This window comes from Diaporthe batatas, assembly GCF_019321695.1.
Source record: "Diaporthe batatas strain CRI 302-4 chromosome Unknown Contig00006, whole genome shotgun sequence".
Taxonomy (NCBI): Eukaryota; Fungi; Ascomycota; class Sordariomycetes; order Diaporthales; family Diaporthaceae; genus Diaporthe; species Diaporthe batatas.
Window position 1 is genome coordinate 1,027,240 of NW_025408553.1, and position 22,873 is coordinate 1,050,112.

General features: G+C 56.5%; 3 protein-coding genes across 3 annotated transcripts; 1 reads left to right on the forward strand and 2 right to left on the reverse strand.

Annotated features, from left to right (window-relative positions):
* Positions 1 to 137: 137 nt before the first annotated feature.
* Positions 138 to 1,569, forward strand: KVR01_006036 (uncharacterized protein). The gene is made up of 3 exons (XM_044789882.1): positions 138 to 251; positions 416 to 490; positions 704 to 1,569. Exons 2-3 carry the CDS (start codon positions 427 to 429, stop codon positions 1,246 to 1,248), a joined length of 609 nt encoding a protein of 202 aa, XP_044644839.1. The 5' UTR covers positions 138 to 251; positions 416 to 426; the 3' UTR covers positions 1,249 to 1,569.
* On the reverse strand, positions 1,546 to 5,801 carry KVR01_005849 (uncharacterized protein). Its single transcript, XM_044785700.1, has 4 exons — positions 5,137 to 5,801; positions 3,811 to 5,075; positions 2,806 to 3,747; positions 1,546 to 2,739 (listed from the first exon to the last, which is right to left on the reverse strand). Exons 2-4 carry the CDS (start codon positions 5,044 to 5,046, stop codon positions 2,677 to 2,679), a joined length of 2,241 nt encoding a protein of 746 aa, XP_044644652.1. The 5' UTR covers positions 5,047 to 5,075; positions 5,137 to 5,801; the 3' UTR covers positions 1,546 to 2,676.
* A 2,628-nt stretch (positions 5,802 to 8,429) lies between these two features.
* KVR01_005938 (E3 ubiquitin-protein ligase TOM1) lies at positions 8,430 to 22,251 on the reverse strand. Its single transcript, XM_044791914.1, has 6 exons — positions 21,410 to 22,251; positions 14,149 to 21,298; positions 13,498 to 14,091; positions 13,377 to 13,430; positions 8,976 to 13,316; positions 8,430 to 8,908 (listed from the first exon to the last, which is right to left on the reverse strand). The coding sequence occupies exons 1-6, from the start codon at positions 21,455 to 21,457 to the stop codon at positions 8,814 to 8,816; spliced, it is 12,282 nt and encodes a 4,093-aa protein (XP_044644741.1). The 5' UTR covers positions 21,458 to 22,251; the 3' UTR covers positions 8,430 to 8,813.
* Positions 22,252 to 22,873: the final 622 nt, after the last annotated feature.

The window sequence follows — 22,873 nt, forward strand, 5'->3', positions numbered from 1 at the left end:
CACCGCAGGTTGAGGTACGACCGTTTTGGGGTGGTCAAGCGCAGGGGTGTCATGCGACCCAACACGTGACCTGGCAATTTTCTGCCGCGGTCCCCTCACCGCTTTTCAAACCCACAGGCTCTGCCAACGCCAATCGACTTTGGTTTGATTTTCCATTTTGCACATTTTCCCGCCAGACATCCCATCCCTCGACAACCGACGACCATCCCCCCTCCAACAACGATTGCTCTGGTGATTCAGTAACTCATCAGGTACGTGCAGGCAGGAAACCCATTTTGCAAATACCGGTCGATCTCATCGAATTGCTACGACGGTCCCGGTGATTTTGTGCAAAGGGTCGCCCCCTCTCACCTCTTCTGCCCACCCTTCTGCTGCGCGAAGACTCTGGCTGACTTTTCGACATCTGGCAAAACAGACACCGCAATCATGGGTATCTCTCGCGACTCTCGTCACAAGCGCTCCGCTTCCGGTGCCAAGCGTGCCTACTACAGTGCGTCCCCGATAACATACACCTGAAAAAAAATATAATCGAAAGCCCGTATCGCTTTCGGAGCTCTGCTGCGTCCTCCCACCAACCCCCCTTTCCATCCACCTGGGTATGCCTCTTCCCCAGTGAGAGGTGTCCCCCATGATGAGAGCGGAAGGGTGGGGGAAGGGGAAACGCTTCACCCTCCGGAACATACGTTCTGACCTCTGTCAACAGGGAAGAAGCGCGCTTTCGAGGCCGGCCGCCAGCCCGCGCAGACCCGTATCGGCGCCAAGCGCATCCACACCGTGCGCACCCGCGGCGGCAACCACAAGTACCGCGCCCTGCGCCTCGACAGCGGCAACTTCGCGTGGGCCTCGGAGGGCACGACGCGCAAGACCCGTGTCATCGCCGTCGCCTACCACCCGTCCAACAACGAGCTGGTCCGCACCAACACCCTGACCAAGTCCGCCGTCGTGCAGATCGACGCCGCCCCCTTCCGCCAGTGGTACGAGGCCCACTACGGCCAGCCCCTCGGCCGCAGGAGGCAGGCCAAGCAGGGCAAGGAGGAGGAGCCCGTCAAGAAGAGCAAGTCCGTCGAGAAGAAGCAGGCCGCACGCCTGGCCGCCCACGGCAAGGTCGAGGCCGCCATCGAGAAGCAGTTCGAGGCCGGTCGCCTCTACGCTGTCGTCTCCTCCCGCCCCGGCCAGTCCGGCCGCTGCGACGGCTACATCCTCGAGGGCGAGGAGCTCGCCTTCTACCAGCGCAAGCTCCACAAGTAGACGGTTGGCCCCCGTGCCGCGGTGTCGGGGTTGCGAGAGGACAGCAGCAGGATGGCAAGGGTAGCTTAGCGAGGTGGGGATACCACCGCCACCTCCACCAGGCGAAATCGGATTTCGGTGTTCTACGGATCGGCTGCCCTTATGATGAGACGGTGGCTATGATACCTGTGCTGCACATGCTCAGCAGTGTGAGATGCCCGCTTCTTGGTCGTTTTTCATTCAAGGTTCAATTTGCATTGGGACGGGAAAAGGGACACAATCAAAAAAGAAAGGAACAAAATGCCTTTACGTGCACAATGAACATCCGGTCCATCCTGCCAGCATCTTCGTGCATCATCTTCATACCTGCACCCTGTGAATCTAGTCTCTGCCCGGCTTGCCCTTTGTATATCCATCCCACTTGGGCCACAAAGCTGTGGCAGCCCAACTCAAGGCCGTTTCATGACGATCTCAAACAATGGAGCGAAAGAACGGCCGCCGCCGTCAAGGTGTTGCCGTTGTGGCTTCACTTCCCCTCGACAGAGTAGTGGGAGCATGGGGGACTCTAGGCCCAAGCATCCATTCCGGGACAGCATTCGAAGTCTGTCTTGCTCAAGACCGCCCTGCTGAAACGAGGAACCCAGGCCTGGGTTCCAACCCCGGGGCTCCCTGTTGTGCCCTTCTTTTTGCTTCTTGCTTCTACGGCGCGCGCTCGAATCCGTTGTCCCCTCTACCACACCTCGCTGGTGAAGTGACTAGGACAGACAGACGTTGAAGCCACCACAACACCCACCCGCCTCCACAACATACAAGACGTTCCTGAATCAGACACATGGCACAGACAAGTAGACAACCGACCAACAGCGTCTTTTCGCGGAAATGTGGAGACGGGCGAGGAGGTTGTTTGTTGCTGGCTATGACTTGATGATCCTGAACTGACCGACACTATCAAACAGCCCAATTCGCCTCCCAATGACCATCCGTGTCTTCCAAGTAACTCATGCTATTTGTATGCCTCTCATAAATGCCAAAAGACGCCCCCATACGCCTTCTCATGGCCGCTGCTTGCTGCCGTTGTAAAACGCCCTCTGGGCTCAACACAAGTGATCGTCGCCCAGCCTATACTTACTTGTGTTGGTTTGTATGTATGTCATTTTGCTTTCAATTCTCCAAATTGGGGCTGTCTCCTCGAAATCCCGTTGACGCCTGCGTGTCTGCCTGCGTGTCTGCCCTGGCCCTTCCCTTTCAAAGGGATGCTGCTGCTGCTACTTGGCTACTGGTAGCTCTGGTGGTGGTAGTAGTAGTAGGGGGTAGATGATATGATAACATAGATTACAACCGCGATTTGCCCCCCTCGCTCGAGTTGTAGCACCGGCTCTCAGCCCGGCTAGATGCATGGATGACTGTCCCCATGTTCCCCACCCACTTCACTTCACTCAATATAGGCGCTTACGCGAACGTACGCTTCAGGTCGTTCCACTTCCTCTGGAGGGTCTCGTGCTGTGAGTTGATCTACAAGGTGCTGTTAGTCATGGGTCTTTTCTGGATATCGACCCCGGCCGGAAGAAGGTCACTCACCTCGGCATATTGCATCTTGGTCTGCACCAGCTGCTCTTCCAACTCGGCCATCTCCTTCTCGACCCTCTCGTTCTCCTCGTGTACCCGCTGGTTCCGCTCGATGAGCGCGTCCCTCTCCAGCTTCCACTGCTCCTCGATGTCGATGGGCTGCCGCTCGATCACGATCTTGAGCTCCCGGACCTGGCCCTGCAGTGACTCGTTCTGGTCCTTGAGCTCCTCGTTCTCGACCTTGGTGTGCACCAGCTCCGTTGCCAGGTCCGCTTGCTCGCGATCCGCTGCCTGCAGCCGCGTCTCTAGCTTGCGAACCTTGGCGGCGTAACTCGCGTTCTGGGACCTAAGGGTCTCGAGCTCCTCTTGTTGCGCCTTTTCAGCTCTGGTCTTCTCTTCCCACTCCGTCCTGTAGAACTTCAGGATGTCAGGCGTGATCTTAACCTCGCAGGCGTCATGCACCAGCTGATCGGCACGGTACACCTCCTTGTCCATACTCGACGTGGAACTGCCAAAGAAGCCATTCTCGAGGATACTGGTGGCGCTTGGCGCTGACTCGATGTACACATCAAACAGTCGATCCCTCAGGTAGGATGTGAGTTGGGACATGTCGGTCATGCCAAGGAGCGTCTGCGCATTCTTTTGCATCAACACGATGCCGAACTTCAGCACAGCCGAGAGACCCTCAGAGAGGATCAGATCGTAAATGCGGAGGACCAGCTGCAGTGGAAATCGGTATGAGAACAACGTGAGGAACCACTGGGTGGCATAGAGGTGTGGCGAGATGCCCCGTCGGTTGAGGTGGCAATACAGAGCGGGCTCGTAATCTTCGAGTAGCCGCTCAAACTGATACAGATGCATGTGCAGGCCCGGCATATCCTGAATAAACAGGTCCCGCAGGTGATAGTGGTTCATCAACCGTACCAACAGGCAGAAGGATTCTTCCTCGGACATCTGCGAAGTGTGTCAGTTAACGCCGGTCGACAAGACTAGTATGGGCGGATTTTAAAGGCTTACATTGAAGAGGAGGGGCATGATCAAGAAGTTCATGCCCTGGGCGTACCCGACATCTTCGTCGTAGAGCGCATACGCCTTCAAAACGCCAAAGAGGCCTTCCTGAAGCCCCTGGGCAGATGCAAATTTGGAATACGCTGTCCGAGCCCCCACATCCTTCCGGATGGTCTTCTCCAGCCTCTGGATTGAGGCCGCGTCTTCCATCTTTTTCTTCTTCCGCTCGGTCTCTGAAGCCGCCTTCTCCTTGGCAGAGGCCTCATCGTCCTTGGCCGATGCGCCGTTCACACCAGCACCACCAGAGTCGGCGGAATGTGTCGACGACGCTGATGATTTGACGCTGTTGCTGTTGCTACTAGCACCCGGCGAGGCGTTACTGTGCCGATCGTGTTCCTTGTCTGTGCCCCTAGCCACAAGTTCCCGGTAGACGGCCTCCAGTTCCTCGCTCTGGCTCTGTGCCAGCACCTGCCATATGACGCCCCTGATAGCGCTGGGGATGCCAGTCGCAATAGCTCTGCTCAGCTCCTCGGCACTCGTCTTGGCAACGGCCGCGGGTCCCTCATAGACGACAGACTGCCACAGGTCCCAGTCAACTGGCTGGTCCGACAACGTGGAGGGCCCAGCTGCTGCCCCGGAGGCGGTCCCTGGGGCGAGGTTCGCAGTCGCAGGCCTGGGCGAGGCCGGGGGTTGCGTAGATGTCGGGTCCTTTTCCTCCGTGGCGGGCGTGGCTGCTAGCCCATTTGGCCCCTTGTTCACCAGGCTGGCAAAGCCAGTCTTATCGCCGTCGTCGGGGAGGCTTGTTATGCCGGCCTCCTCCCTCATACGCATTGCCTTGAAACGGTCCTTCAGACTATTCCGCACATTGCCGTTGGCGCCGCCCTCCTCTTCCAGCTTACTGAGCATCATCTCTGGGTTGCTGGCCAGTGTCGTCACGGAGCTGGCAGTATTCCTCCTAGGAGACAGAGAGGGCGGCGAGGAGTTGGTCATATCCTTGGACGAGCTCCTAGACAGCCACGAGAAGGCGCTGGCGAGCTTCCGGGGTGGAGGTGGTGCGGGAGCTTGTGCCTGTGGCTGGGCAGGAGGGACGCCCGGGGATGTGGGCGCCGCGGCGGTAGCTGGAGGGGTGTCGAGATTCTTTGCTTGTGACTCTTGAGGGCCCGGTGACCAGGGCATAGCCGGAAGGGCACTTGTGATACTGCTCAGGGAGATGGTCTTCTTGGGCTCACTCTCGCTGGGACTCATCTTGACGTCCTCGACTTCTGGTTCCGGTGCTGTTTGCAACGCTACCCGTCAGCATAGCTCATCTCGCAGGTGCGTGAGCGAACCACTAACCTTTGTCTCGCTGTGGGGCCTCGTCATCAAGGCTGACTTCGGCGAGCTGGCCGTTGGATGTCAGGGACAAGCGTTGGCTCGGCGAGATGGAGGGCCTGCCCGGTTGTGCTAGAGATTGGTCATTGTCCTCGTCTATTGTTGTGGTGTCGGCGTCGTCGTCGTCGTCGTGAGACTGGGCCTTGGTGTCGTCGTCCTTGGCACCGTCCGCGTTGTTTACTTGTAGCTCGGCAACAGGCGTGGTCTCGTGCTCCTCGTGGGGTTGGTCCTTGTTGTGGCTTGACTCGGGCTCGGGAGGCTGAGGTTTTGGGATTGGGGAAGTTCGACGTGTGAGGGAGCGGATGGAGGAGGTATCTGGCACTGTGTCTGGGGCGTCTTCAAAGCTGTCCTGCAGGGGCGATTGGCGAGGTTAGCACTTAGCACTTAGCACTTAGCACTCTAGCACCCAGCAGCATGCAATCTCCGGGGGACAACAGCACATGTTGGGGCAGGGGACGCGACAGGCTGGGCGCATGGGCTGCCGTGTGACGGCAGGGCGCCAGCGTGTAACCAGGCCCAGGGCTGGGGGACAAGGGAGATTGAGGTGGCAAGGTGGCTTGCTGGAGATAGGGGACGGGGCCTCTCAAAGCAGACAAGGTTTGCGTGGTTGCATGCAAGGGAAATTCGACAGTCAGAGGGTAGCGTACCATTTCGCGGTCCGAGTCTGCGAGGGAGTCGATGTCCCTGTCGTCGAGCTTGTGGCTGACAGGGGAGACGGGGGAGACAGGCGCGGCGGGGGAGATTGGCGTGTGGACAGGCGCAGGCGCGTCCATCTGCTGGACCGACATGTTGGGCGTGGTGGATGGGTGTTTGGGGCGGGGAGGGTGTTGGTGGGAGATGTGAGGTGGGAGGTGTGAGAGGAGCGAGTGAGTTGAGGATGTTGTAAGTGGGAGCCGAGTATTTCGAAAAAAGTCGCGGGGGCGCCGCGTCTGTCGGTGGGCGTGTGCTTGGTCGGCTTGGGGACCAAAAAAGGGGGGATTGGAGAGCTGTTCACAGCTTGGATGCAAGCTTCAGGCCATGTGTGGATTGGCTGGGCCGGGCTGGGTTGCTACTAGTTGGTCGAAGTGCCGGCAGTCCGTCAGTCCGGCGGCCCGTCCAAGTCATATGAAGGGATGGATGGATGCGGATGCGGATTCGGATTCAGATGCACACGGCGGTCGACGATGAGCCTGTTGAAGTTGTACCGTGGTAATAATAACAGTATCAGGTGGAACAGGCGAGGTGGACGGGCCAGGGTGCAGCCAAGAGCAGAAAAGAGAAAGAAGAAGCAACTAGACTGTCAATGCTGTGTCTGTCTGTTGCATGTGTGCATGTGGGCATGTGGGAACAGTCCACAGGATGATGAGCTGTCTGCTGTCTGCTGTCTGCTGTCTGCTTGCCTCGAGCGTCTTTGTCTCAACCTCTTGCCGTCTTGAGACGTGACGTGACTGCCGTGACTTGATGAGGGGCGGTCTGGAAAATAAAGAAGAAGCTTGTGAAACGGGCAGGATCCGTACCGCACCGGCCTGGGGGACCCGGGGTTGGATGCAAGATGGAGTGACAATGGGCGGCCGTGATTGATTGTCGATGGCGATGGCCATGTTGACCTTGTCCTTGACCTCGACCTTGACGCCCCGGCCTCAACCTTGACCGTGAGTGGCCCTGTCCTTGTCCTCGTTCGTATCTGCTTCCCTACAACAGCATCTCCCCCCGAACGGCCAGACGGCCCATCTCCCTCCGTTTGCGCTGCCGTCACCACCACCACCACAGCACCACCACCACCCACTCTGCCACCCATCGACACCCGCGCGGACTTGACCGTCTCTTCACCAAACCACAAGACCAGAAAAAATGGCGGGGCCAGGGGGTCCAGCGGCTGAGCGACCAAGGGGGCCCTGCAGGGATCAGCCCTTTTCGCTTCCGTCGACCAGGGTACAGCGAGCCGCTGCAGTAGTGTCGACTCGGAAGTCTACTGTGTAGTCCACCTGTCCACCTGGTGGAGGGGTCGCCCAGCACGGCCCTTTGGTCTGGCCGAGTATCTTGTTCAACAACCGACTTCAGGATTATATATACATGCGTCTTGTACATACAGTATGACGTGTGCTTGCTGTGTTGTGCAGCATCTTCTCAAAGAGCCTGAAAACCATGCTCGCCTACCGAGTATTTACACACCGATCTTTCCAACATCTCTGCAACCCGCGATACTGTCTACTACTAGTCCACCAGTCTACCAGCATCCGTGTGTCTACGGACCCCCTTTTCCGCTTCCTTCCTGTGGGTAACCACTGACAGGCCCCCACCTCACTATTTGAACTTTTCCCACTCCCATCAATAATATGACACCAGTCTCGCCCGGTCAGGCCACTTGCCCGACTGCATTCTGTATTGTATACTGTTAGTATAGTATAATTCCACAGGCCCTTGTTGTTCTACATACGAGGGGCTCTTCTTATACACGTGGGAATCTCACACGACCAGGTTTCAGAATAGGCCATGGTGAGAATCCAGCTGCCCCATAAGGCGCCGCCGGCCACCAAGCCGACCGCCGTAGGATTGAATCTACACAGTAATGCTAGGAAAGGCAATCGTCTACAAGTGGGGCACATCTCACGCGAGGCTATCCCGTAGACTACATACAATACTCCGTACAACTAACTGCCCACATATAGCCAGCCCCAAAGGCTGGCCAGCCAGCCAGCCTAGCCCGGCCTCCCTGAAACGAAACACAAAACGAAAAACACAGCACGCGCACAAGGCCATGACAGGATTATCAGCACAGCTGACTGCACATATATCCACCTGGGCAGCCATCGGTCGGTCCCCAGCCAGCTTAGGCAGCCCTCAATGCCGCGCCCCCTCGTCAGCACCTGTTCATCCCATCTCGGCCCGGCCCCCAATGACACCTGGTAAATAAATACTAAACTGCACCCTCCCTGCCTCCCTGCCCTGCCCTGCCACTACAAAACCGAGGCCAGATCCGCCGGCCCTGTCATCGCTGTCATTCTGGGCGCCTGCCTGGCCACCAGAGGCGTTTCATGAAACACCATGACTCCACCGCGCCGCACCGCACCCCATGCTCGCATCTTCCCTTCTTCAAGTCCTTCCGATAAGAGGATGCGCAGGCTGGTGCGCAGCCACCAAGACCCGGCTAATCCATCCACTTGCCTCGACATGCGGGTACTGCTTATGGGCTGTCTGGCTTGGACTTCATTCACGTCTGCTTCAAATGCTTTGAGCGTCGGTACAAACAGTCTGTTGGAGGTACCAGCCACATAGAATCTGAAAAGACATTCTCTTATGAGCTGCGTCGTTTCGCCAGCCTAAAACTACGAGGATGACTAGAGGGTATTCGCTTTCCGCGGCCTGCACTCCGCTTCAAGTTCCTTACCCCCCCCCTCCTCAACAGCCGGTCCAAAAGCCCTCAGGCCAGCATTGCCGGCTCTCTGTACTCGAGGCAAAACGCTTGTAAGAAAGCAAAACAATATGATACAACACTCCCAGTGCTTGGGGCAAACCCTTCTGATGGCTGCCCATGCTGTAGTTTCTCCCTGCCATCCGGAACACCAGACCCCTATTAAACAACCCGAATTTTATGCCGGGGTAAATGCATCATCACACCTTGCCGCCACCCTCCCTTTCACCCAGCCAATTTCGCTCTTCTCTTAAGCGAAACCAAAGTAGTCACCACCCGTCGTGATGGCCTTGATGACCTGGCTGCGGAGAGCCTCGTAGCTTTCATACTCGGGGAGATCAAGTTCTGTAGCAGAAACAGTCAGCACACGGCCGGCAAAGAGGGGCGTCAGGGGGTTAAGGGGATTACTCACGATTGAAGCAGGTATGCGAGCTCGGCAACCTGTCCTTGTTGCCATAGTCACGGTGGATGTTGAAGCGATTGACACCGTTCATGCCTTCCAGCTCCTTGAAGCCGTTCAGAGGTACCTTGGACGTGCCCGTCACGAATTGCAACAGCTTGGCCTGCTCCTCCTTGTCAAAGGATCGTACCGCGCGCCAGAACCACTGGATTTGCTGAGACGCCGCCGTGTAGTTGTGGTACTCCGTGTTGCTCTTCCAATCATCCACATCGATGTCGGGGAGACCAGAGATGAGTAGCTCCAGCTCCTGCTCGTTGAAGATGGCTATCAGGTCCGCCGGGATGACGCCGTGGAATCCCTGCAGGAAGTGCTCCATCTGGACCTTGACGGATGACAGGAGCTTGTGCTCCACTATGAGCCGGACGTACTCGTGCTTGTTCTCGTTGGTCACCTCAATGTTGCGACCGTTCTCAATAAGGTCGACAACCTTGCTTGCGCCGAATTCGTCCTCCTCGACCGAGAACGTTTCAATCACCGTGTTCGTGATGTCGTTCTCGAGCATCCATACCAATGATTTGTAGTAGTCCGGATCAAACGACTCCATATCCTTGACGGAAACAGGCTTGCCCAAGATGCGCTTGTACACAGCACGACTGAAGTAGCAATCCAGAAGACGTCCTTCGTAGACTGCCTTGCCGATGATTCGCCCTATGAATTTGAAGAAGGCCAGGTGCTCTTCGTTGTAATGACTAGACTTGTTCGGGTGGAAAGTCGTGCGGTCCGCAGACACGGGGGTGAACAAGATGTAGTCTGGGTTGAACATGGCCCTGGTCAGGACTTGGAACCACTCTCGGGTGACACCTCCAGCGTCGACGCCCTCCTCACCGTGGAAGCGGACGTTCAGCTTGCCGTGCTTGACCTCCTCATCAGACTTGAAGGCAAGAGCTCGGTAAGAATCGTGGAAGACATTGTCACGCCTGACATTGACGCCCAGCGGTGGGTAGGCCTGGCGCGTATGGCCGCTATGTTTTGCGTGAACTGTCCGTGTGAAGTAGCTGCGCTTGTTGTCGAACTCCAAGACCTTGGGGTTCTTCACAAGGAGGGAGAACGTGCCCGACATGAGCTTGTTGTTTTGACGTACAAGCTCGTTGAGTATCCTTCGGTGCTCATTGGTGAATGTGAAGAAAAGGCCTGCCATGGCGTCCTCTGGGGGTGGGCTGGAAAGCACCATATCCTTGTTGAGTTGGCTCTTGCTCTGCGGGCCGTCCTCGAGCGTTGTGTTCTTGCAAACAACCATGAGGGACTCGATAAGAGGCAAGAGGATAGTGGCAACATTCAGCATGTTGTCCCGCTGACGTATCGCCGCAAGGCAACCACTTAGCTTCTCCCACATCTTGTTGAAGGTCTCGTTGTGGTAAAGAGTCATGAGCAAGCTGGACTTCTCATCGGCCGCGGCAGCATCGCCCGAGTCTCGGCTCTCGTCCTTCCTGGTCTCGAAAAGATGATCAAGCGCGGTAAGGACGCGAAGAAGCTTGTTTTGCTCTGAAGCGCCAGGAGAGAATTTGGCAAGGGCGAGTCCCTGGATCTCCGTGCCGGACTCTGCCTTTGAGATATGTGGCATGAGCTCGTCGAGCTCCGACACGATGTTCTTGCTGAGCAGTTGCGCCTGCTTCACAAGCTCCCTCCCGAAGGTCTGCTTTGCTTCAGGAATATTGGACAGGTTCTTGATGGTGGAGATGGTGTTTTGGAAGGTCTTGGAGCTGCACTCGCGCGCAACGAAGATCTTGACCACGAGCTTCAGGTTCTCTGGGGGAATGAAGGGGGGCTGGAGCTGTCGGATCTTCTTCTGCTCGGTCTGAGCTTTGTCTGCACTGATCTCGGTCGGCTTCGAGCCAGACTCCGCGGGGGCTTCGATCTGAACGGCAGACGGATCCCGCGCCGTATCGGTCACGGCAGCAGCACCATCTGCTTGCTCCGCACCCTCCTTGGCCTCCTTCGCTTCCTTTGCCTTCTCTGCTTCTTTTCTGGCCTCCTCCTCGGCTTCTTTTCGGCGGCGCTCAAGTGCCTGAAGCGGGAGTGTGACCTTGTTGAGAAGGTCTACGAGGAGTTGCATCACCGTAGAGCTCTCCATGACAAGATCACGGTCGAGGAGATGCAGCAGAGAGTTGATGGCGTACTTGTGTACCTTTGAGTCCTTAGTCTTGCCCTTGCGGCTGTGCGCCTGTTTCAGAGAGACGGCGATGTTTTCATGCTCAGTCAGGAAGAGAGAAGGGATGTGTGGATTCCTGCTGGAAAGGTCCACGAGCAGATCGAGGCATTGCTGCACGACCAACAGAGGAGAGATCTCCGAGTTCTGTTGGATGTTGTTGGTCGAGCTAATGTTGGTGAAGGTCCGCTTGAGGCTCTGGGGAGTCTTGAAGTCCTTCTCCTTCTCCTTGTCTTTTGGCTGCTTGGCCTTCAGGGACAACGAGCTGAAACTGCGCTCCACAGCCTCCATGTCCGTGCTGCCAAACTGAAGAATCTGGAGAATTGATCCAATGACTTCAAAGCGGTTCTGACGGTTCTCGCAAATGTCACTGAGCACACGGAAGAGGTGGCTGCGAATGGAACCCTGCTGGGTCACAAACATTAGACGAAGAAGTGTCGCTACGCCGGCCTTATCCAGCATCTGCACGATGGCACGGCGCTGGGCCTTATTGTCGGCTCCGGTCGCTGGTTCAGGGGCGTTGCGGCCCGCATCCCGTGTGCGTAACATAGCTGAGGTGGTCGAGGTCCGGTGGTAACGCTCTGCAAGAGCGCGGGCTTCCTCGGCAAGATCAGGGGGGAGCTGGTCCATAATCTCGTTGCCTTGTTCCATGAGCACCGTCTGCCTGAGGTCAGGTGGGAGGGTGGCCAGTATACTTGCAGCATCCATATCCTGCGCTGCAGGAGTATGTCCGACATTTGCGGTCTGGCGGCGTTGCGCCTCGCGCTCTGCCCGTCTCCGCTCATGTCGCTCTGCCTGCACAATCTCGTGACGTATGTCTTCGGGGAGCGCATCCAGGAACTCCTGGAAGGCCTCGCCCTGCTCCCCAGCGGAGCTGTCTGCCGCATTTGCGCGGGCCTCCGTGCGCCTAGACGTCACGGTCTGTGCGATGACCTCTTCTCTCAAGTCCTCAGGTATAGCGGCAAGGTACTCAGGATCGATTCCGAGCTCGGTGACGTCAACTTCTTCGCCCCTGATCGTCGTGAGTACCCGAGGCTGGGGGGGTCCGGGTTCTTGACGTTCGGGTTGTTGAGAGTCATCGGCCGTCTCAACACCTTCCATAGGCTGCGGCTCAGCGTCCTCGGAGCCTTCGGCTGAAGGCTGATCGTCTTCTGCACCAGCCTGGGCGGCGGCCTCGGCGGCCTCGGCGGCCACGCGCTCCAAGCGCTCGCGCTCTTCCGCTTCTGCCTTCTCCCTTGCTATCTTCTCTTCAGCCTCCTTGGCCTCACGTGCCTTTCGCTCTTCCTCGTGTCGCTTTTGGCGCTCTTCTTCCTCCTTGCGTCGGCGCTCCGCTTGCTCAGCTTTCTCCTTTCTCTCGCGCTCGGCAGTGTATGGCATAAGCTTTGCCCAGATGAGGGTGTTGAGCCTCGCCGCCTTTTCCTGGTTCGTGTGGCCAAAAACCAACCGAGCTTCATCGGCCCACCGCTGCTCAGTCGTAGCCGGAGTAAATCCAACTGCCTGTTGTGGCTCCTGGTATACTTCCCGGCGAGTCTCGGTGCGCACATCACGACTGTGCTGGCCAGCTCGGAGAGGAATACTGAACTCTTGGATCTCGCCACGGCCACCCGGGCCTTGGATTTGGAAGGACAAGTGGGGAGTCCGTCCCGCGATACCTGGAGGTAGGTTGGCCATGAGGTCGCTGAGAATGGTCATAGGACTATCAAGGAAGCTGTGCAGACCACCAGCAAAGGGTCGTTGCAAGGTCGAAGCAATAAGAGACCGAGGGGAAGCGTCGCGGGCATTAGGGGCACCCCGTCGGAGGAGTGGGTTGAGCCCATCGTCTTGGTTGGCCGTTGGCCCTGGCGCTCGGGTGCGGAAGTAACTGCGGAAGTCTGTCGCAGGATCAGCACGTCGATTCATGATGAGACGAGACAGAACAGCAGTCATCTCCTGCTCAAAAGACTGCGCGCCGAGCGCGATCACATGAGCCTCTGATCGACCAGAAGACGTACCGCCAAGTGGGTCGCCGCCCCGTGGCCCACCCCCAATCACGAAGGGGCCAACTGGGAAGGGACTGCGGCGGGGACGTTGAGGGCCACGTTCGACAACGAGGGCATCCCAACCAAGGCCGGCGGGCATGGGGGGAGGAGCAATCTCATCTCCTGGTCCTGCGAATGACATTGGTATGCTGGGTTGATAATAAGAATCAATGGCTCCGTGGTACTCACTGGGGTAGTCATAGATGTAATCGTCCTCGACATCAACTTGCTCATCCTCATCATCTACAAAATAGTTAGTATGTGCGCATGAACCAGGGCGGGCCTCTCATTTTGGCAAGGGATAACTTACCATCATCCTCGGCCTCGTCATCGTAACGATCGCCACCGAAGTTGAACCCTTCTTCAGTCAGCATGTTATGGTGGTGGTGATGATGATGATGGGCTTCTGGGTGGTCATCCTGCATGAGCTCTTGCAGCTCGTGGAGTGGGTTGGGAATGTTGGCGAGGTCATCGAGGTCGTGTACTCCATCCTCGTACGGCTGGCCCTCGTCGTCCTCATCACCCTCATCCTCGTCGTCGGTCTCGCTCTCCCAGCCTGAGCCGCCGTCATCCTCGATTGGGTTCCCTTCTTCGTCGACGATCTCTATGCGATCTTCCATGTCGTCCTCCATGTCCGAGGCCATATCGCCATCGTTCTCATCGTCATCATCGTCGTCGCTAAGATCGTCGTCCTCGTCCATATCCTCGTCGTCATCCTCCTCGTCGTCGTCCCCATCGTCCATGATGACCTCGACTCCAACGGGATCTCCCGGAAGGCCTTCGATTTCGCCCATCTCGCCGATCTCTTCGTCGTCGTCGCTGACGTCTTCCTCGCCATCTTGAGACATCTCGTCGCCGTAGTCGAGCTCGTCTGGGTACTCGTCATCGTACATCTCCTCGTCTTCTGAATCAACACGTTAGCTGCTGTATACATTCCACAGAAGAAAAAAGGGTCGCTTACCGTCCTCGTCGGAATCCTCGTCAAAGTCGTCTTCCCGGCCAGCCTCCAGCATGCCCAAGGCTGAGTTGCGGTAAAGATCGGGAGTCTCCTCACGATCGTCTTCCAAGTCGGAGAGCGATGATGCCGACATGATCTCATCCTCGACGGTGTCTTGTGGACCGGACGGGAGCAGGTTGGCGTGGCTGAGGGCGATGCCAGTGCTGGTCATGATCTGCAGAACACGCAGGATGTACTTGATGGTGCGCTTTACACCAGGGAACGTGAGATCAATGTCGGCTATGGATGAGGTCAGTGCCGGCAGGAAACCCTTCTCGTACATCAGCCGCTTGAGTTGCCAGTGTGCGCGGTTCGCCGCGGAGTTGTCAGAGAAACGGGGGGTTGCCGAATCAGCCTTGTCACCCATCATGTTGATCATGAGCTCAGCTAGAGACAGCAGCTTTGCGTATCTCACGTCGAAAGGCTCGCTTGGCAGTGAGGCGTCCTTGTACGCGCGGAGGATCATGTCCAGGACCCACTTGCGGACAAATAGCAGATCGGAGTCATCGTCATAGTCGAACCGGTCACGACTCTTGTCCACGGGCCTCTCGTTGGTCTTGGCAACCAGCGCCACGAGAACCTGGCGAGCTTGCTCAGATGTGGCAGCCTTCTTCTTCGCTGCAACACTGTCCTGTGGCGAGCTAAGACTGCTCGTGCACAGGAGATCATTCAGCAGGTAATTGAGCACACCTGAGCGAGGCTTCACGGGCGTGTTGGCGAACGTGGGGGCATTTCGCTTGAAGTTGATGAACTCCATCTTCTTGCTCGTGTAACTCTGCAGTAGCTCTGCGAGGCAATGGAGCAGGAAACAGCGGTAGACGAAGATGGGGTGTTCTTCAGCCTTGAACGAAGCTTTGGGTGGCTTCTTGTCTCTGTTCTCGGCATTTTGCTCGTCTACCGGTGTCGCCTCACTGCTCGCCGCCCCAGTGTCGTCACCAGACGTCTGAGTATCCTTTGCGGTGTCCGACGGCTCCTTGTCGGCAACCTCTCGGTAGTTGAGCAGCTCGCACAGTAGAAAGTGAATCACTCCGTCAGGCTTCTCGACGACAGGTCGTTTTGGCTCGGCTGCTGAAGATTTGGCAGCGTCAGTCATTTCCTTGTCGGCTGGTTCTGTCGTTGGCTTGACATCATCAATGGTGAGCTCCTCCGTAGCCTGCACAGTTGGCTCAACTGATTCGCTCACGGGAAGTGAGACTGGAGGCTTGTCACTTGGCTGCACCTTGAGCATGAGGGCAACCCCTCTTCCAGCTGGCCCTGAAGGATCGTTCGCAGTCGAAAATCGCACAAGCGTCACAATCTCGTTCGTCATCTCGATGAAGATATCTGGCGACCGCAGAGCAACATGTGCAAGGCTTCGAGTATAGGTGGGTATGTCGATGGCTCGGGGGTTCCTACTGGTCATCTGCAGCACGTATCCCCGAATCTCACTTCGCATGATTTGTCGGACGGTATCGTCGTCTTCCACGACGTGTCTCAAGACCGTCATCACATTTCCGGAAACCGTGGAGTCTTTCAGGCGAGCAGACCCCAACCCAGAAAGCTGCTTCGTCATGACGAAGAGACGCTGTAGATTCCTCCTCTCTCCCACGATATTCGCCACTGATCGCTTCCGGGTCAAGATCACCAGGACGCGGAGAACTGCAATTGCCAGATTCTCATTCTTGCCGATTCGAGGCAGAATCTCCAGGACAGATTCCAGTAAGGTGGTCCGCTCATCTTCTGGCATGATAGGATCCTTGGCTTGCAGAACCGGGTCCTCGATTTTGTCGTTCTCAGTGGCGGGAGGGGTCCACTTCGCTTCCATGGGTTGCGCATCATCCGCCAGCAGCATCTCAAATATCAGCAATATGTGAGGGATCCAGGGAGGAAGTTCCTCGTTGGAATTACCGGGCGGTACCTTCAAGAAGCCGAGATACTCGGAGACGTTGTCCTTGAGAGTCTTGACTATGGATTTGAAAAAGCGGGGCGACCCATGAAGCATCAGAGATAGCAGGTGGGCGTACGCAGCTATACTTCGACCATTCGTAGTCTTCTCCTCGTCGTCGAGTGCGTACGATATCAGAGCATTGGCCAGGGTTTCGCCAACTTCTTCGCGCGCATCCTCATTATCCTGGCGGTCAAGCGTGACATTGATCAGCTCGGCGACCTCGAAAACTGAGTTCGGGTGCGCTCTGATTACATCCAAGCAACGATCAATGAGATCCTTTCGCAGCTTCTCCCGCTCCGCATCAAGGTCTTCCTTACAAAACAGCGGCCGGTCGGCAGCGTTTTGCTCGGTGTTCTCTGAAGAGGTGGCAGCCGCGGTCGGAAGAGCGGCCACAGGTGTGGACGAGGACCCGTCCTCGTCTTGCTGCGCGGGAGCCTCGCTCTCTCTGGAATCAGAAGAGATGTCGCGTGCTACTAATGCATCGCCGATAAGCTGTGCAAGCTCGGGCGGTTGGTCAACGTTCATTGCTTCTCTGAGTAGGTCGGAGCTGCGCGAGGAGGCGGGGGTCTGGCTCGCTGAGCCGTTCGCTGCCGTGGAGGTGATCTGGAAAGCGTCCTCGGAAGGTATCGGGTTGCGCTCTCCCGCGAGGCCTTTCTGGTGCATTCGACAGTATTCGCTCGCGTTCTCCTGTACTCCGACGGCACGATATACTGCTTCACGCGCCAGTTCCTCGGAATATTCCTCGGCCAGGCGTCCGGCCTGGGCTGCATACACACTCCAAGGGAAAGTTGTCTGCTCCCGCTTGAATAGAGGCACAGCCTTTGCCAGGTCGTTTCTGCGTAGCGCAGAGCTCTCGGATTCTGCATGGCAGACCGTCTTGAGAATGTCTACGATCTTGCCAACGACCTCCGTAGAAGCCTTGTCAATCAGGGATGAGCGCCACAGATTTGAGACCGTAGGGAACACCGACATTCGGACCTCGACGACAAACTGGTTGAGATTCTGGAACCACTCATTTGACCGGTTGTTGTTGGTCCGATTGGCCACATTAAGGTGTTGAATAGATTCCGCAAGGTTCTTGCCGTTCACGACCACGGAGTATAGATCGAGGATCTTCTTGGTACCGATGGATGCTAATTTAGCATTGGCGGGCGCCTCCTCTGTCTCATCGCGTTCCTTGACAAGCTCTTCTGTGAAGACGTTGAGAAGCTTGTTGAGTATCTCGAAGCCGCGGCGCTGCTTGAATGCATCCAGAACGGGCACTATCAGACTGGACCCAGGCCGGTCACTGTGCCGAGTAGAGTCGACAAGCATCTCATGAATGATGTGCAGCATGATGATGCAATATTGAAGTTCAGACTTGCTGAGGCTTCTATCGATCAGCGGCTCAAGTTGATCCAGAACCGTCTCGGCCAAAGCATCGGCCAATTGCATATGTTTAGCTCTCGCGTAGGCGTCTCTCTCCCGACGCGTCATAAGCGCTTTACCCAGAGTTTGGAAGAAGGAATAGGCGCTCGGCATAAGAGATTGCAATAAGACCCTCAGGATCTGGTAATTCTGATACTGGGCAGTGGACTGCTCTTCTGTCGAAGGGCGGCTTTGTCGACTTGAGTCTGCTTGTTCCGCAGGAAGATCGAGCCCAGCACCACCAAGCACTTGCGCCAGTGCTATGTCCTGCTCTCCCATCAGCAGTTCACTGGAGCTGCCAGGGCGCACGTTCGCTAGTTTCCGTGCAGTCCAGTGCTGCGGTACAAGGCTGATGAGGGATATTTCTTCCGACAGGACCACACGTAACAAGGGTCCCAACGCCTTGGCCACCTCCTGGAAGTGGTCGTAGACGTTGACTGCGGGCAGGGAAACAGACGAGTGCCGGCTTTGGTAGGGGAAGCAGCTCCAGAGGGTCTTGAGGAGAGATTGGATATTCAGAAGCGCTTTCGCAACATCGGTGCCGCTTGAGACCTGGCGGACGAGATCGACATTCCAAGCTCCTTCTTCGCTCCGTCTCAAGTTAACACCAGGCTCCACGAATGGTCTGAAGAATGAAGGGGATGGCGAGCTGGACAGCAGAGGCTCCAGGGATGACATGGTGGCACGGATGCGGTTCAGTAAGGAGGGCATGCCAACGACTGGAGCGTGTTCGATAACGTTGGACAGAACTTGCTGCAACAGTCCCAAGGCAGTGGAATCAGCAAATTGGTGGGGCAGGCTGGGCAAGACCATGATGTCCAGCAAATACTCGATGCCGCCGCTCTTGGTCAGCGACGTCCTCAGACTTGAATTGCTGATGTAGGCGTTCAGGAAGGACGCAAGGGCGTTGATGTAGGGTGTGATGCCCTCGGGTGTCTTGGCGCCAGGAGCAAGGTCTGCCTGTTGAGACGAGGAGTCCTGGGCGGACCCGACGATGTCTGTCATCTCGATATCCTCGGCGGACGTTGCCACCTCTTTGCCCTTCGTTGAGGCCAACTCGACCCCAGCTTTTTGCAACAAGCCACGGTCAGCAGAGACCACCTTCCCTTCAAGGTCAGTCGCGAACAGCTTGGCTCCCCACCCAGCGGTCTCCGCCTTCACAGTGCCGAGGTGTTTGATCCTCGAAATCATGTCTATGACAGCATTCGCAACAGTCTGTCTCAAGGCAGGGTGGTGTCGAGCGAGCTCGTCAAATTGAAGCCCTATGTTGTAGGCAAGATCGGAATCAATTCCCATGATTCGCACGTGTTCTGGGCTCTCGAAAACCTCTAGGAAGCTTTCAAGTACACGTGAGGACGCTACCAGCCTCAGTCCAACATTGTTGAGACAGATCGAGTTTATGACGGGGATAATGACAGCAGTAGCTTCCGAAGATGGCAGAATCCCGCCAGCCAGCGGAGAGGGTCGCTGAGCTCGGAGTGTTTCCGGGGCTGGAGGGTGTGGGCGGTCATCTGACGGCAAGACAACAGACTCCTCGGCGGGTGTGCCGTTCTCGTCACCCGCTTGCTCGTCATCTTTGCGTTCGGCTGCTGGATCCGTCGAGACCTCACGGCCGGTGAGCGATTCCAGAAGACTCTTGACCATACCGGTTTCGGAGATGGCGGCGAAGCTGGTGGGATCGTTGTTAATGAAGTCGGTCAGCAGGTTGATAGAGTTTGTCCAGACCACAGAGCCGAAGGTCTTGGTGTTCTCCATGATGGTTCGTAAACTTCCGAGAAGCTTCGAGTTGTCAACGAGGTTCCGCAACAGTCGGTCCGTGTTGTTATTCTGAGCAAAGTTGCTGGGATTCATGATGTGGTGGATAAATTTCAACAGCCACTTCAGGGTCTGCTGTTGGACATAGGGTATCTCGTAATCCACAACACTGGAGTAGAGTTCAGGCTTTGTGCCCTGGCCGGCCTCCGCGAGACTCTTGGCTGAGGATGTTGCATCGATCATCAGCTCGGCAATGGCATCCAGACCGTTCGCGCTGATAAAAGAGTTGAACGCAGCTGGCGCGTAGTTCAGGACCAGCGCATCCACATAAGAAACAGCTGTGCTGTGCAAGCGCTCCGCTACCTTCGTCCGCATGTTGATGATGCTTACAAGGACATCCATAAAACCTGCGTTGATCATCTCGGCGCCGACACGCCCCGTCATGGCAAGGTGCAGGGCAAGAGAAAAGAGGTTGTCCCGCCAGTCATCCAACTCAACCGAATCGCCTTCGGTTTGCTCAGTTTCCTCCTTCATCTCGGCAACTGCCTTTCGGATGACGTACAAAAGTACGCCATGGTTCACGGTTGCATTCAGGGCCGAGATAACGTCCTGATATTTCGCGTTGAAGTGGGAAATAGCCTCCAGCAAGGAGAGCGCGATCTTCTGCAAAGAACGCGGGGCAGCTGTCTGACCAGGTGTAGAAGGGTGGATGAGCTCCACCAACTGATAGACTAGGTGGTACCGACGTGGTTCGTCGTTGTCCTGCTTCAGAACTTGCTCCACAAAGACAAACTCCGGGTGGATATAGGCCAAGTTTGCGATTGCGAGAAGCCGGACGGCCAGGGCTTGCTGACGTGCTTCGGGACCACTGAGCAAAGCCTTGCATATTCTCGAACGGTTGAGAAACTCATACTGAGAGTTCTTGGGCATGTCCGAAGGAGTCCGCTTCAAGAGGTCATAGATGGTCGAAGAGGCGACAGTACCCTGCGGAATCTCTACAGACTTTTGACTGGAACTTGGCATTCCATCCGCGTTCACGGCTGGAGACTGCTGGGCCGGTGAAGGAGTGTCGTCAGAGCTTTGGGTAGCCCTGGCGGCGCGAGGTGTCTGGTGTGGTGTCCCTATGGTAGTACTGCGTCGCAATGGAGTGGGCGTATTTGGGGCAGATGCGTTGACTCGGTCGCTCGAAACTTGTGGCGCTGGCTCGCCATCAACCCTCGGGTAGTAGACCACCTTCAGGTCACCCCAGCCCCTCCAACGACCGTCTGAGCCGTCGTCCGCAGAAACCACAGAGCCTAGATCATTTGCAATCATGGAAGCTGCGTTCTTGGAGGCTGTGGGTTGGGCCTTATCCTTATCCTTGCCCTTGCCCGCCGACGCAGGGGTAGAGTGCGCAGAAGAATCTGCCAGGGTGATGATCGGAGTCTTCACAAAGGACTGGGCGATTTGTTGAACACGGTCAAGCTCAATATTGTAGTGGTTGGCAAGCAGAGCATTGCTGACCTGGCGGGACGGTTGCGTCATACGCTTGATCGATGCCTGGTAACGCTGTGCAAGCTCCAACCCAACCTCCAATGTGGCCTGTATGACTGACAGACAAGTGCTGTTCAAGAGGTCATTGAGGTGAGAGCTGCTGGCATAGATGCTCCGATTGCCACAGTGATTCAGCAACCGCCTGGTAAACTGCAGGACGGCCTGTACGAGCTGAGAATCGCCAAATTCTTCGTAGCCCACTGCTTTCAATTTCTCCTCGTCCCATTCCTTCGATCCGTATTCTTCGACACGTATGCCACGACCAAGCAAGACCTCACAGCCGAAATCACGCGTCTGTGGGCCTTCGTTTAGCTGGTAGACCTTGTTGAAGCACTCGAGTATGTTGTCGAATCGATTCAGCAGGGGAATCCAGTGGTAGAGGTCACCGCGGGGCAAGGGCCATCTCGCTACAGGGAACGTGTCGAGGAGTTTTGGGAGTTCTGGCAAAGACGCGGTCGAGGCGGCTTGCACAAAGTCCTTGAGCCAGGGCGACTATGTCGAGGGTTAGCATTGTACTGGCTTGGAAATGCACGTGCAAGGGAAGAGCGGGGGGAAGGTGTGGTGCGAGTGCGAGTGCGAGTATTTGTGTAATGTGTGACATACCAGAGTCTCCCTATGCTTGGGCTGCATTGTCTTGGTAATCTTTCCCATCTTGACGGCGGGAGCGGCAGAGCCGCAGAAATGAGAACTCCCCCTCCACTACCTGAGACCGACTGCCCTGGAAGACAGCTTGGCTGATCGCAGGAGTGTCCTGCGTTGAACGACTCGACAGGCAGCTGGGTGAGGTCGTGTGGTTGTTGTCGGGCGGGGTGAAGAGTGGCAGTGTGATTGAGGAGTTGGCGCGATGCGGTCGTCAGAAAAGACCTGGGCGGAAGCCGCGACGGGTGCAGGTCGCCGTGACGTCGTTCCAAGTCAAGTCGCCTACTCGCGTGCAGGCAGCTGAAGTTGCAGGTTCAGCCGCGAGGTGATGGGGGGATGAGCTGGGTATCTGTTTTTGTAGGAGATGGGAGATGGAGGAGGGCGGCGGAGGGTTGGATGGTAGGTTTAGGTTGATGATGGATGGGTTTTGAGAGATCGAGTTGCAACCTGCAAAAGTCCGGCAAGCATTTGCGTAATGGGCCCAAGCTTCTTTGGAAGGCAAGCAGCAGCCGAAAGTCACTGTTCGTTGACGTTCCGGCAGGCTCCACAGGCCGATCCACCACAGCACTAGACGGGGCTAGTATGTAGGGCTTCGCGTTGGCAAGGTGGCGGGGAAGCTCCAACAAGCGCGCCTGTTCGTGTCTGGAGGTCTTTCCTGAAGAGCAGAAAGCGATGGGTGTTTCCTTTCGAGAAAAAAAAATCCAAATCCGAGTAGGCTGTCACCCTTGGGGCAGGACCTTCTTCCGGATGAGATGAGCTCGGGAGGGCAGGACCACTTATGTTTGTGTACCACCCATACAGACTAACATGGAGGGGTACCTGGCAGCTTCTCGGCAGGTATGGTCCGTACATACTCGCTCATCCATCAAGCCTGTGCGAAATGACCAAGCTCTGACGGACTGCAAGCTACTCTCTCCTACCAGCAGGCTGCCCAGCTCAGTCATCCAACCCCACTCTCTGGCATACAAACCGGATGAACGAGCTGATTGATAATGACTCCTCGCCGCCCAGGTCCCTTTCCTCACGCAACCTCAACAACAGGATGCACCACGTCTCAAGCCCATGGGCAACTAACCTTGTGCGATCAGCTTGTCCTTTTAAACCAGCTATAGTGTCACCTGGAAATCAGATACAGCCTCCATAGTGTACTCCAGGCCCTCGTGTGGTTTTTATAGAAATGCATGTTCCTGGTTGCCGTGTTGCCGTGTTGCCGATGCTCCCGGCTACAATCAGCCACAGCCAATTCCTCGAAAAGCAATACTTTGTTTGGTCGAGGGTTCTTGGTATGCCTGGGATCATTGCTTTCTTTGCAACTATGGAGCATGCCATCTAGATTCTTGTCTGGTACATATGTGCGAGCTCTGCCCAGATGTCCGCTGCGCGGCCGGCCAAGGTATTCATCTCCCCAGTTCCTACACTTCGCCTATA

Excerpts from the sequence above, each read along its gene's own strand:
- KVR01_006036 (XM_044789882.1), top strand. The coding sequence starts at position 427 with ATGGGTATCTCTCGCGACTCTCGTCACAAGCGCTCCGCTTCCGGTGCC. Across the intron at positions 491-703 it reads TGCCAAGCGTGCCTACTACA|GGAAGAAGCGCGCTTTCGAG; the intron begins GTGCGTCCCCGA and ends CTCTGTCAACAG.
- KVR01_005849 (XM_044785700.1), bottom strand. The coding sequence starts at position 5,046 with ATGAGTCCCAGCGAGAGTGAGCCCAAGAAGACCATCTCCCTGAGCAGT. Across the intron at positions 3,748-3,810 it reads TCATGCCCCTCCTCTTCAAT|ATGTCCGAGGAAGAATCCTT; the intron begins GTAAGCCTTTAA and ends CACACTTCGCAG. Across the intron at positions 2,740-2,805 it reads CCAAGATGCAATATGCCGAG|ATCAACTCACAGCACGAGAC; the intron begins GTGAGTGACCTT and ends AGCACCTTGTAG.
- KVR01_005938 (XM_044791914.1), bottom strand. The coding sequence starts at position 21,457 with ATGGGAAAGATTACCAAGACAATGCAGCCCAAGCATAGGGAGACTCTG. Across the intron at positions 14,092-14,148 it reads CGAGGATTCCGACGAGGACG|AAGACGAGGAGATGTACGAT; the intron begins GTAAGCGACCCT and ends GTGTTGATTCAG. Across the intron at positions 13,317-13,376 it reads TTACATCTATGACTACCCCA|GACCAGGAGATGAGATTGCT; the intron begins GTGAGTACCACG and ends TGTCATTCGCAG.